Here is a 13,790-nt window from a genome sequence, read left to right on the forward strand (position 1 = left end):
TTTGCCTTCCTTTTGCCTTAAAATAGTAATGTTTACAGTATAATGTTTTTATTTTGTGAAACACCTGGGCATAACTCTAAATACATTTTTGCCTGAACAAAATGTATCAGAGTCTTTTTTTTAGTTTTTTTTATCTTTCATAGCCATTTTATATACATATTTTAAAACACCAGGAGGATTTTCTAGTAGTTGTCAGGATGACAGTCAGTCAAACAAACCGATAGTTACACATACCTTTGTACCTTTGTACTTGACTTAACTAAGCTTAGTCGGTGGTAAATAATTATTCTGGTGACCAAAAGCCCCTCTTCATAGCAGGTCACCCTACCCTTTGTGCTTTTTATTCACTTGTATCTAAACACAATTTTTAACTGCTGTGGATGTGTTAGAACTGTATAAATGGAACCTTGTGTAACTTGGCTGGAAAAATGTCCTACCAAACATGTAAACAAATGGCTCATCACCTTCAAATTTCAAGCAGAAAAAGTATCGTACATGTATTTCAACTACCATTCAGGATGTTTGTTGATGAAAAATCACAGACATATTCTTGACTGAATTGATTTGAAGTGGTTCCTGTATGGTTGGTAAAGCTCTTGTGTTCATGACAACCGTACAGAGCGCTTGTCTTATCAGAGAGTGGAAACACGACGGGTTCAGGCAGAGCCTTTTATGGCTGGGTGTCGGCACGTGTGCGTGTACACAGGAGTTAGGGTGGCAACACGGGCTCAGGAAAGACCATAGGCACACCAGGACCAACGACGACACATCAGGTAAACCTTCTTCATTCTTTTACTGATTCTATCATACTTATACATACACAGCTTTCCACCTATTAAATGTATTATGTAAACATGACAGAGGACTAGCTGAACAAATTGAATTCAGTGTCGTCCAACAAATATTTCTGAATTAGCCACCAACATCAATTCATAGAGAATGTTCTCACATATGTCTGTGTGTATCCTTATATATAATAAGTGTGTGTGTGTATGCATATATATATATATATACACACACTTATTATATATAAGGATATACATGCTATTTTTGATTTTGCTCATTATGTAACTGGGCTGTTATATGGCGCTACTAAAGTTGCTAAAGCAGTGGGTTCAATGTTTTTGAGTAATTAATTAATGATGGCAATATATGTTGGACACATACTGCTCCAATGAATTCAACAACGTTTTAATTTTTCTCTCATTTATAAATAAAAAGGTTATCTGAGACAAGGAAGATACCATGACTGGCAACAGATCAAAGAAGACCAAGATTTCTTCATCCCCTTCATTCTTGGACAAGGCAGGGGGATTCTATGGACGTTTAGATGAGACAGAGGTTGATGGAGAAAAGTCAGAAACAACAGAACAAGGAATGTCACCTGGGCAGATGAAACAGGAACCTGATGTTTTTGACTTTAACCAAGGCATGATGGAGGACGATGGGACCACCACTCTGTTGAGAAGAAAACCTAGTCGATGGAGCAGACGAAGCTCCAAGAAGGTCAAAGCAGACAAATGTTCCTCAGGGAAGAACATCCAGAGTGTGGGCACGGATTCTGATACAACCCCTGGATGTGTCACATCATCTGAAACTCAGACTGTGGGAATCCCAGTTGTCCCGGATCCTGAACCCATTATAATTCACTTCTCTATTCGGGAGGAGGCCGATGACCATGCTCTCATACGGGGACAAAACTGTGAGATAGAAGTAAAAGAGAGGAAAAAAGGAAAGGAGAACCGGGAAGAGAAGAATGGAGGAGAGCAGATGAAGATGGCAAAACGAAGCACACTGAAGCTCTACCGTAAGGTGAGGTTTGGAATGAAAGTGAATGGCTACATTTCACTGACCACAAGCAACAATAAGAAAAGGTGGATCTAATCCTAGATAACTTGCTGTAGTGAGCTCTCTGCCTCAAAGCTATGATTTACATTTTCAAATTAAGTTTCATTACGTATTTTGCATTCTTAAACACGAGAAATATAATAATACAGTGGGCCTACACAGAATTTCACAGTCACAACAGGATGATGTAAGTCCGATACCTTGATATCCACTCAACCTTGAAAAACGGTTTAGTTTGCTTAAGAGTTTGCCATTGAGGCAGCCTGATCCAGGAGAGGCCAGAGCAGTTACAGATTAACAGCAGCACAGGGTTATATAATCCATTTATGGCACGGAATTTGTAGGCTGGCAAACAGGATAAAGTCCTGATGAGTCGTTGGGTCATACTTGCTAGTGCAAGTAATAATGGTTCTGTATTATCAGGCAATTACATTAGGCATCATGTGGACACGTAAGCAGTGGGTTCAGAGGTCACAACAGACCTGTGGTTGTCCTCTCTGATGTCATCTCTTGTTCTACAGCCATGAGTATACCACCCAGATTTGAATACTTTGATGTGGAAATTTGTATTTGGCATTTGTATATCCAGTTACAATTCAGAGTTAATATTGAAAAACCTGCTCCTATGACACAGTAAGGCTTGACAAGTGACTAGCCCACAAAATAAGTATTAAGGCAGTTGAACAATTGGTTCACTTGTTTATGCATCATCTCAATTCCTCAAGATTCCTCAGTGGGTTGTCCATAATCCACTAGCTCTAGTTTATCACAACGCACCACACATTCCTTTCATCCCACTCTCCTCACCCTTGTCTGTGGGTCTGAGATAAGACTGTGTACTGTGTATATATGGATAGACAGGTACAACAGGGTAGGGTAGGGTTGAGGAAACATTATGAGGTGGGGGATAAGAGTGTTATTAACTCCAGTGGCTGACCTTGAGGGGGTTTTGACCTTAAGGGTGTTGCCAAGCTAAAGGCTGGAACAATGATTCTTTTCAGACTACATTTCCCATGTGCTCAAGTCCTCTAAAGACTTTTACCTGTGTTGTCTAGTCTCACTGATGCTCCAACAATAACCCAAAGGGACTTTAAATATTTCTTTGTACATAATTTATCACCAAGGCAAAATGTTAACAGGTCAAACCAAAAATGCTGTAGCAGGTTTTACCATTGTTTGTGCAGATTTACATGTAGGCCTGTTGATGACATTGATGTGTAAATATCATTTAAATAATAATAATAGTCTATTTTAAAATAATAATCGAAGTAACACTGATAATCTTTTCCATTTTTTAGGCAATAGATAGGGCCTTCCGGAGAGGATGGGAGACCTTCGTCACCAGTCTATACAGTGTGTCTCTGACCCCTGTAACGTCTACACCGGCATCATCATCATCATCTGGAAAATCAGAAAAAAACAGTGGATCAGTACTAATGGATTACAGATAGATCATCTGACCAGCTTGGAGAGTTAGAACACACTGTTCTGTTAAGGGGTCAAGGTTCACCTTGTAAAATTAAGATACTGTGTTCTGACGTTTTCATGTCGGCTGTACTAATTTGAAATGCACCATGTAAACTTAAATTGACCTAATTTTAGGAAGGTTACTAATTCTGTAACCTGAGAGTGAGGTCAAATTATCCTGAAGAGGGCATGGCCATTATGACGCAACATTTCTTGTACTGGTGTGAGCTTATGTAAATTAATCCTATGTACATTTCGTAGTTAAATTATAAGTAGCATGTTCAAATTTTCGTAAGGTTTGATCATACTTTAGTTTATGCATGTCTCGCTCTTAAATATTTATTGTCCAACTTTTTAAAAAATGTCTACATTTTGTGCTCATACTCTCACTTTTGGCCATGACATCTGGGAAAGGACACTACCTAGAAGAGCTGAAGGGAGAGATATTCACCATTCACATAGAGACAAATTGCTACATTTACAGTGTGTACGAACATTAGGTTCTACAATATTTGTATGTGTTTTTGTCTTTAGTCACTGATATGTTGTTTATATTATTTACACTGAAGTTGCAGTCTTCAATAAAACAAACTCAAACTAAATATAGCAGCCTATTTGTTTCATTTGAAACACCATTCAGTAAAGCCAATTTCTTGGTATTTGGACTCACTTTAAATGAAAGAACTTGACATTCTTACAAATCTAAACGGGTTATATTTTAGTCAACGTACATAGGATTTTTTGCTTATCAACACCATTATTAAACATTGCATTTAGATTAAAATAACACATTTTGACAAACAGCATCTGCTATATGTCCTGGTTTGAATTTCACTATCTCTTTAAATTACACCAAAATAGATTGTTCTGATATACTGGTCAACCCTGTAATATTTCACATCACATTTATCATTTCATTGTAAATTAAACATTCATATACTTTATATGCCAAACTTTTACATCTTCAAAGTCAAAGTTTTTTGGCACAAATGACACAGCAACACACACGTGCACTTAGGGTGGCGACAGAGGACACACACACACACACCCACACAGCTGCTGCCACGAAGGCCAATTGCTTGTAACAGCGCTGACGTTTTTGCAGGGTGGGGCTAGTGGACAGATGCAGGTAGTTTACCTGATTGGTTGCTGGGGCCATATAAGGGCTTCCTGGCAGGTGCCCAGTGCACATGCATTTATGGTTTTTATGCATAACATACTCTTAACTCACATTACACTTTTGTTTCTTACATGTAACCGGATGGTATATTGTCTTTTTTTGGAGTATTCCTACTTACTTTAAATAAATAACTTAATTTAAACGTTATCTGACATCAGGTCTCATGTTGCTTCACCAAACGAGCCTAGTAGGTGTAACATGCTGCTTATATATCATTTTAAAAATAGAAAAAATAAAAACAAAATATGCCATATAGAAGATATGGTGCACTGTTGAATTACTCTGTAGTAGATGTATCATTCCCTGTGCTCACACAGGTTAATAAATCATTACACTTTTGGTTGTTACTGTCCTTACTACAGACTACTACTATACATATTATATCATACCTGGTAAACTTGCAATAAAGCACACAACCAATATTACCACTACTATCTTTCTACTTCAACCAAAGAACATGCATGTTACTGCTGGCTTGAACTAGGCCTGGTAATATTCTATAATGTCAGGTATAGAACGCTACCATGTTCCGTTTTGACAATGGAACAAGGATTTTAGAATACTCTCCTGTTGCTTCATACTACCATAGTAACCAAAATGCTAAATGCATATTCGAATTTTGAAAAAAAATCTCTTCATACTCTCTACTTTTCCCCCCAAGTTAGTAACATTAACGAGGCCGTAGTCTTGGACCATTACATTTCTTACGGCGAACGCAATGGCTTATGCACCTTACTGTCTTGCCATTTTACTTTTGCACCTAGGCTTTCAATGCAACCAAGGTAAAACAATCTATTAACTCCATGGTTCATTTAAGCTAGGCAGGTTTACTGTGCCCTAGCAGGCTTCCTAGCCAGACAGCTAAATGTTATGCTGCAGCAGCTTGCGAAAGTTTAAGTTATATATTTTTGACGTCAAAGTAGTTGTTTCTGTAGCAAATATATTGACATACTTCGCCCGCAGTAATGTTAACATTACCTGGCTGTGCCAAACATACAATGCTAGCCAAATAGCTATTGGTGGCAATTGGCATTTTATCTTAGGGTAATCATTAGACGATAATTGTGATGTGTTTGCTCTTCAGATTTACAAGTGTTTGCTTGAGACTGAACATTTCTATATTACTTCTATTATATTACTACTAAATGAAACTAAAGCTAAGTCTCTTTGCAACCAAAACCCATGTACAGACCTGTTACAAATCTTAATTTATAGCTGGCTATGTTAGGCCTTCCATCTCGTGTTCATATTGGCCGGTAGTAATGCCATTTTTTTTAATTATAGAGTTTAATTATAGATGCCTTTGCTATTTTGTGAAATAAGATTATATGTCTCATGTCCTATGCACCACCAACCACACCAAGTTAATTTCCTCTATGTGTAAATGTACTTGGCGAATAAGAAGAATTCTGATTCTTTTTTTCTTTCCAGGGTCAGCAAGGCCTCTTCCAGGGCATATGGGCCTATACAGATTAAGTTCTGGTGCTGAGTCAGAACAGAATCATCAGTCCGAATTGAAAATCGTATCAACTCCAATGTTCTCAGATGTCACAGAGATGACTACTACACCCAGTTATCAGGACCTTCCTTCTTTATCACCATCACTCATCATGAATACAACCAGTGCTTTTGTGGAAAGGAAAACTACACAGACCGATGACAAGCAAGATATGAATTCAATCCTAACTTTAGAGGAAGCCAGTGGTGATTACGCAGATCAGAGTGGAGGTCTGTTTGATGAATTGGAGTTTTCAGGGGAGTTTAGTGGTAAGGAAGTCTTACAAGATGATGACTACTTCAAAACATTCTCCCTGGCTGATGCTGGAGAATTCACTGAAGACTCTATTACCAAGGCAAAGATTGGAACTGATGACCCTCAGTTTTCAACATCTGGCTTTGAATTTATTTCATCTACTATGGAAATGCATCATGATGGTGCCAGCCAAACAGACTCACCCCTACATCGGTTTTCTCCATTTGATGACGCTGTGTTGTATGATAATTTGGCCTGGGACTTGACCAATGACGATGAGGTTGATAAGCCCTTTTCGACTTTTCCAATCTTGGGGACGAGTGAAGAGAGACATGAGCAGGCTATGACTGGGTCCCAGGCCTTTAGTGCTGAGTCCAAGAAAAATGTCCATGGTTCAGGTACAAAAAGTGAAAGTGATATTGGGATAGTGGATATTGACATACTACCAATCACTCCATTCTTTGATCAGACTACAGATGACATTTCAGGGTCAGGGGAGATTGAAAATGAGGCTTCTACATCATACTGGTGGTTACAATGGTTTAATGATGCCATTTATGGAGATAAAGTTATCTCCTCTGCCATTCCTGATTCTGTGCCAACAGCTCCAGGAGGGTGTTCAGGCCGATGTGATGATTCTGAAGTGGAATCCTCAGGTACAGATGAAATGACTCAATCTCTCCTTATGATTACCAGCACAATTAGACAACCCAAAACACAAATAGATCCTCCAGCTACTTTGAGTGCCATCAAAGTTCATGTGGACTATTCAGGAGCAGGTGATGATTCTGCTCCAGGCGTTTTAGATGAGAATACACCTACAGCTGAGATTTCTGGATCTAATCTGGAGGTAATCGGCACCACTGAGCAACCAATACCCTCTCCAACTGAATTCCTTGGCTCCATAAATAACAGCACTGTTGTGAACAACATGACAACAGTAGCAGGTGTGAATGACCTAGTGGACTTGCCCCCAGTTAGTTTAAAAGGTATGACTGTACTTGACACACAAGATTTACCAGCAGAGGGGAATAACACCATACTGTCCCAGGATCCCTAAGTCCACGTTGGAAGTTGAATTCCTCTCAGATGACTCGTCACTGTGACAGCCAGGATGATGGGCAATTATGAGATGACTCGATAATGTCAGGGTAACATGGAGATCTTTGACCTGGGATGTGTCTGTGCTGAATTGCTTGAAATGTGAATTAAGGATTGAAAAAAATTAAATACAGTATTTTGAGAATTGAGAATAATTTTTGCCATGTTAGCGATTGCACTGACATCTCAAGAAATAAATATTATGTCACCATCTTGTGGCAGAAAATGGCATGGTCAGAATTCATCTAAAACTACAGTGATTATTATTTCTTCAGCAACTATAATGACAAGACTGATTATTTGCAGCTAAGACATTATTGTCTATAGTATTAGCACCGTAGTAAAGTGAGGTGCTATAACACATCCCAATTATCTTCTGAGCAACCAGACTGGCCATGATTGATGAGGTGTTACTATGTCAAGTGCAGAGTTCAATCTTTTCAAATGTCTTGCAAATACCTGCTATAAATAGCATTAACCTGTGACCTGTCCCTCTGTATATGGGCCATTCTACCGAATTTGTGTAATATGCAGTCCCTCAACAATAAAAACTATTTACAAAACAATAAGGTATTTAGGCATAGATATTTACTAAGAAAATGTTATGGTTTAATTAAACCCAATGCATTAAATGAGATAGTGATAAGCTAAATATATACAAAATCATCATTTACAGGGTACTTTCTATTGGGAAGTAGCTGTCCCCAACCCTGACATCTAAATTTCAATGCCTTTAAATAACACTTTTCAAATTTTTTTAAATGATTTAATTTGGAATATTTAGATTTATTGTGGGTTTAATTTTTAAATCAATTAACTATACTCAAAAAAATCATGTCCCTAGTTTTCATGTCACTACCGAAACACAAGAGTTTTAGTCCATTGGCTGAGCCTGTGTTTTAACCACGACCCTGCATTTTTGACCATGCAGTGACTCTGCATCCCTGTCCCTCATGGTTGAATGGTAAGTAGCTAAATCCTATAGTTTTTATATAGATGTGTTCCAAAGTCTGAAAATTGTCTTGTAACCTTAAGAGTTGTCACTACCGAAACCCATGTTTTCTTCAATTAAGTAAACCTTTTAGGGTTTCATGCTAAATTTTATGTTTGTATGTGTGTACACCTCTTCAAAGATTTGTTTGCAAACCGTGTGCTTGCTACAATTCTTTATTTATGCTTAAAGTTAGCTAGAGTTGTCACTACCGAAACAGTCACTACCGAAACATATGGTAGTGACCAGATGATTTCGGTAGTGACAAAATGAAATGGTAAGTAGTTCAATCCCATAATTTTTAAATAAATGTGTTGTGTGGACTAAAGGGCGGCCCAGAGCACCTTTTGGAAGATTTTGGGAGAGAAATGAACATCCATCCAACAGTGCAGTCACTACAGAAACAGATGAATTGTATAAATTGAACTTGAAAATTTGGTAAAAAATTTATTTTTATGGATTTCATTGTGAAAACCTTCAAGAAATATTTGTAAAAATACTCTTCAGAGAAGGGAAGGAAACACAATCTGAACCGGTTAATAATAATACTTCTTTTACTATAGTAAATGTGATGTTTTGGTAGTGACAATTTTGGTAGAGGGAAAACATTCTGAAAATACAATATAAAAACTGACTGTTCTTTTACTAGATATGTGTACTTCAGATATGGTACAATATACATACGGACAAAGTTTTGGGAATAAAACATAAAAAAATTCAAAATATTTCCGACGTGACTTTGCACCAATTCGGTAGAATGGCCCATATACAATTATTTACCAGCCAGGGTTTTCTGTGTGGAAAATAGCAAGTTTATTACTACAGACACCTGGTTTTAGGACCAGTAACCTCTATATCAGCATTCTGAGTTTGGGATATGCACATAGACATGATTATGTGTCCATGGACCACATTTTAATATACAGTATGTATGTAAGCATGAGTGAGAGTTGTTTGCTACTACAGTCTGATTTCTAGTGACCCACTCTTCTGCAGGTTAAGGATGCCTTCCTTTTCTCTGAAGCCTTAGCCTGAATGTCTCCTTATGGAGAAAAAAACCTTTATTTTGTTGTCTGTTTTATTTGTTTAAAACAAGCATGTACATCTACAAATGCACATCCCCTAATTTTCCCAGCAGCTGTTCACAGGGGTTGATGATCCATTGGTATGCTTACAACATCTGATGCAGATGTACATGATAAGGCAAAGGGGTTTCTTTAAGTTTAATGAGACATAAAGCATTAAACACAAGCACTACAGAAAGAAAATGAGACAAACAAGTCTCCCATTTTAATAACAGAATATCAAAATCATCACATAAAAGTGCGTAAAAGTAAGCCTTATATACTTGAGGGAACTTGTTCTTAATTTGCTCACAAAATGTGTAATGCAAGTGTAACTTCCACTTTGCACTACGAATTTGAAGTCAACTTTGATGTTTGTTGCAAAGGCACATCAATGAGTTATTCTGTGGTGAATATCCGTGCAGCGATGTCATCCAGGAGCCAGTCCACCCCCATGAGCAGGTTTTCACCCGTGACCGCACTGCAGCCGATGATGCACCAGTGATGAGTTTTGATATCATCCAGCGCCATGGCCTGAAACAGCACAAAAGTCAAGGTAAGCCCTTTCCTCCAGTCCCTACACCACCTTAAGCAACAGCCTGAATGAGTAGCTCAAGCCATGTTACCAATCTGAATGATTAGCACCCGTGGGGATTAAGAACACTGAGGGTATACTAAGAGACAGAATGATGCTCACCTCCTGTATTGCCTCCTTGGACAGAGACCCCGGCAAGTCCTGCTTGTTGGCAAAAACTAGAAGTGTTGCTCCAGCCAGCCTCTAAAACAACATAACAACAGGGAGGCAAGAAGTATTTCAAAACATTGCTCTGAAAGTTTATTCAGATAAACAAGGATATTGTTGCTATAACATAGTATCATTAAACATCCGTAAACACACAACTTTATTCACCACATTATTGGATGATTGCATTGTTTCAAATGCTGTTCAGAGCAGCTTCTTAAAAACATTTCTAGACCTGGAAAATGGGATTTTAAAATTCCAGGATTTCCCTGACTCTGGGAACCCTGCATTTAAAGCCATCTCTCTATATATACACACACATACACTGGTCTTGTTCAATGTTGATATGCAAAAGACAGAAACCAACATGGGTGTAACCTGCAATTGCGATTTTGGATGGTAGATTTCTGGGCTAGCTTTGTTTGGTATTGAAAAATGGCTTATGTTTAAATAGGTTGCACTGACCAACTGCAGAATATGCTTCGCTCTATATTTTCTAAAGCAGAGCAAAAAAACTGCAGAATCTGGGATGGATGGCCTTGTCTGATTCCCAGTCAGTAGCCGTCTGGGAAAACAGTAGTAGGGTCAAAGACGTGACGCTCATTTTTTTGTGAACATGAGGAGGAAATACATTTAAAAGTGTTAACATTTGAGAATAATCTATCAAATCACTTTGAAACATCATTTTCTTCAAGACCAAATTCTAAAAGTTCTGGTTTTATCCATTTGGGTGAGAATATTAGGAAAATAATGGTAAAATTGTCAATGTGGTGTAACCATAAAACGTAGTACCAAGTAATAGAACATTCTAAAAAATTGTGAAACTCTCTTCAAAATAGCCTCTGATATACTTTGGCATAATCTTACACTTGCACTTTTTAAAACGTAATAATAGTTATGTAACATCATTGTTCAGAATATTTAAATTAATATGGGGAATCATGTCTGCCAATCAACCTCTTGAAATGTCAAGTGGTGTAACCGCATTTTAGGAGCCATTTTGTAAATATTGTGCCAGAAGATCATGTCACAGAGAAGACCCCTGAAGAACCTAACTGCTACATGTCAAGGTTAGTACTCTCTCTAAAATGTGACATAATTAAGCGTTTTTCAGCCATGGTCAGGTGACATGTCAAGTGGTATGACCTCAGTAAAAATATAAATAAACCATAATAATCAAAGTGATTATATTAAATGTAAAATGTGTTTTTAAATATTCACACCAATGTTGACATAGTCATTCTGAATAATGCGTGCAGATTTAGGTTTTAAATTGAAATGTCAAATGGTGTAACCGGTTACACCATTTGACATCTTCCTGTTTGAGGCCGATTTGATCAATTTAGGGCCAAAAGCTTTATTTGTGATCCTGATTATACAATTTCTTAAAGGTTGAAATAGTGACTCCTACTGTTCAATATTAACAGCAGGTTTAAATGTGATTTTTTTCCCCCCATGAAGTTTATTGATTTTTTTGTATGATTAGTTGTATTTATTTATTTAATTATTTATTTAATTAATTCATTATTTATTTGTTCATTCATTCATACATTTAAATTCACATTTCTATAATATATTGTATGTAAGTAGACAGAATTTTGATATAGGTCTGGACATACTGTAATTGCAAACAATAAGCTTTCTATCCTCTTGTCCCCTAACAGATGCCACTTTCAACCAAAGAAAAAGTGGCTTGCCATAGGCTGGTATGCCTCATATCTGGTAGGCATTCAGTCAATGGCCTGGACAAAAGACAGGAAAGGTAGTACAGACATGCTGAACCTGACTCTTTCACTAAATCCGTCAGCGGATGACGGCCCTCCTCAGAGTATTTAACTGATCAGTTTGGTCCTGTTTGGTCCTGTTTCTTCATTGTTTTGGTTAATGTTTTTAATGTAATATGAAAAATAACATGATAATATATTAAAACATCTAATTAATTTTACCTTGGTGACTACTTATTTGTTTTTCTGTGTCAATTGCTTGCTCTTTGGCTGTAGAAGCAGAATGGTCATTTGGTGTAACGGATTAATGTCAATTGGCGTAACCAGTATTTTTCACAAAAATCTCATATTGTACAAAAAAGTTAATATGGATGATACTTAAGTATTCCACTACACTGTTATAATGTGTTTTAAAACCATTTGTACCCAAATGGCCATGGAATATGCAGAAAACTTTAATGTTTACAACATAATGTCTTGCTTAGTACAATAAAACATCAATTTAATCTGAATTTTTTAAATATAATAAAAAAAATGTCATGTGATATTTGAAAATCAATTACTTGTTTTCATGACTACAAGTACATAAAATCTAGGAGGATGAAATATTAAATACTTGTACTTGTGTAATGGTTACACCATTTGACAATATACAGGGCCATTAGTTCCTAATTTGGTGAAAAATGGTAGAAATGTCATATCAAATACTATGAAACCAACAGAAATGCAAAATATACATTCTAACAGTCCTTGGGCATGTTGTTTTAACAGGTTTAAAACATATTTTTTTAGTTGGCATCTTGCCAATCCTTATTTGTCTTTGACCAAGTAACAGAGGGGAGAGAGGGGGAGCAGAGCAGTAGGTTGTCTGTATAAAGATAGTGTATAACTGGCCTTCCATACCTCTTCCGTTAACAGAGCACTCAGTTCTTGCCTGCAGTCCTCTAGCCGGAGTCTGTCAGCACTGTCCACAACCCACACCAGCCCATCAGTGCTCTCAAAGTAATTTCTCCAGTATGATCGCAAAGACTTCTGACCTCCCACATCCCAGATGTTCAATTTAAACCTGGAGATCATGACAAAGTGATAAAGACAAGTGCCTCTCTTAATAATGTTAAAATATTGGGTGTGTCTCTCGACTTCATAGGACACATCCAGTAACGCTATTTAAAATGCTCACTAACATTAGATTACATTAAATCCCAAACTTGCTTACAACCACAAAATATCAAAATAGCATTAACAAACAGCGATTTAGTACAACGCCAACGTTACCCTCTATGTTCTAGCGTTTTTATGTTGAATCCCAGTGTTGGTGATATCGTGCTGACATCTTCGCCATTAAATTTCTTCAGAATAGTTGTCTTCCCCGCATTATCCAGGCCACTAAAAACATGGTTAAGTACCACTTTGCTTTTGAGTATATCGGGACAACATAAGACACAGCAAAACCCAAGCAAACTAATAACCATTAGCATGCAACTTAGCTACGTAGAGAACACCACATTGTTACCCAGAGACAGTCAAACTGTCAGCAGTATAAAGGATACAGCATGAGCAATCGCATCTCACGCTCCTTATGTTTCATTTTCTTCAGTATCGTTAATAACCCCATCGTAACTGGATGATAACTTGAATGTGCAAATAAATTATAGTAAATATATAATGCCAATGCTTTCTTACAGAACGGCAATCATCTCTCAAGTTTTAGTATGTGCGTATTGCCATCCACTGCCCTGTAGCACACACCGCCTTTGTTGCCAGGAAGTCAGTTACATATGGATCCTCCCATCACACCAACCATTGGCCAATATGTGAAGAGTTTGGTCACAGCAGAGGAAATGATTGGATAATAACACCATCATTCACGTCGTTGGGCGAGTGTTCTGCTGTGAGGAAGGGTGTTCGCAACAGCTTCTC

At 37.5% G+C, this 13,790-nt stretch overlaps 1 protein-coding gene across 1 annotated transcript; it reads right to left on the reverse strand.

Annotated features, from left to right (window-relative positions):
* Positions 1–9,595: 9,595 nt before the first annotated feature.
* arl2 (ADP-ribosylation factor-like 2) lies at positions 9,596–13,616 on the reverse strand. Its single transcript, XM_080839488.1, has 5 exons — positions 13,421–13,616; positions 13,146–13,256; positions 12,774–12,936; positions 10,102–10,182; positions 9,596–9,938 (listed from the first exon to the last, which is right to left on the reverse strand). Exons 1-5 carry the CDS (start codon positions 13,483–13,485, stop codon positions 9,804–9,806), a joined length of 555 nt encoding a protein of 184 aa, XP_080695614.1. The 5' UTR covers positions 13,486–13,616; the 3' UTR covers positions 9,596–9,803.
* Between the last annotated feature and the right edge of the window lie 174 nt (positions 13,617–13,790).

Source organism: Sprattus sprattus (genome assembly GCF_963457725.1).
Source record: "Sprattus sprattus genome assembly, chromosome: 5".
NCBI classification, from domain to species: domain Eukaryota; kingdom Metazoa; phylum Chordata; class Actinopteri; order Clupeiformes; family Clupeidae; genus Sprattus; species Sprattus sprattus.

Bases quoted from the DNA above. Each gene is read 5' to 3' on its own strand.
- arl2 (XM_080839488.1), bottom strand. From the start codon at position 13,485: ATGGGGTTATTAACGATACTGAAGAAAATGAAACATAAGGAGCGTGAG. The intron at 13,257-13,420 runs GTATCCTTTATA...CCATGTTTTTAG, and splicing joins GAGATGCGATTGCTCATGCT to TGGCCTGGATAATGCGGGGA. The intron at 9,939-10,101 runs GTGAGCATCATT...GTGCTGTTTCAG, and splicing joins CCAAGGAGGCAATACAGGAG to GCCATGGCGCTGGATGATAT.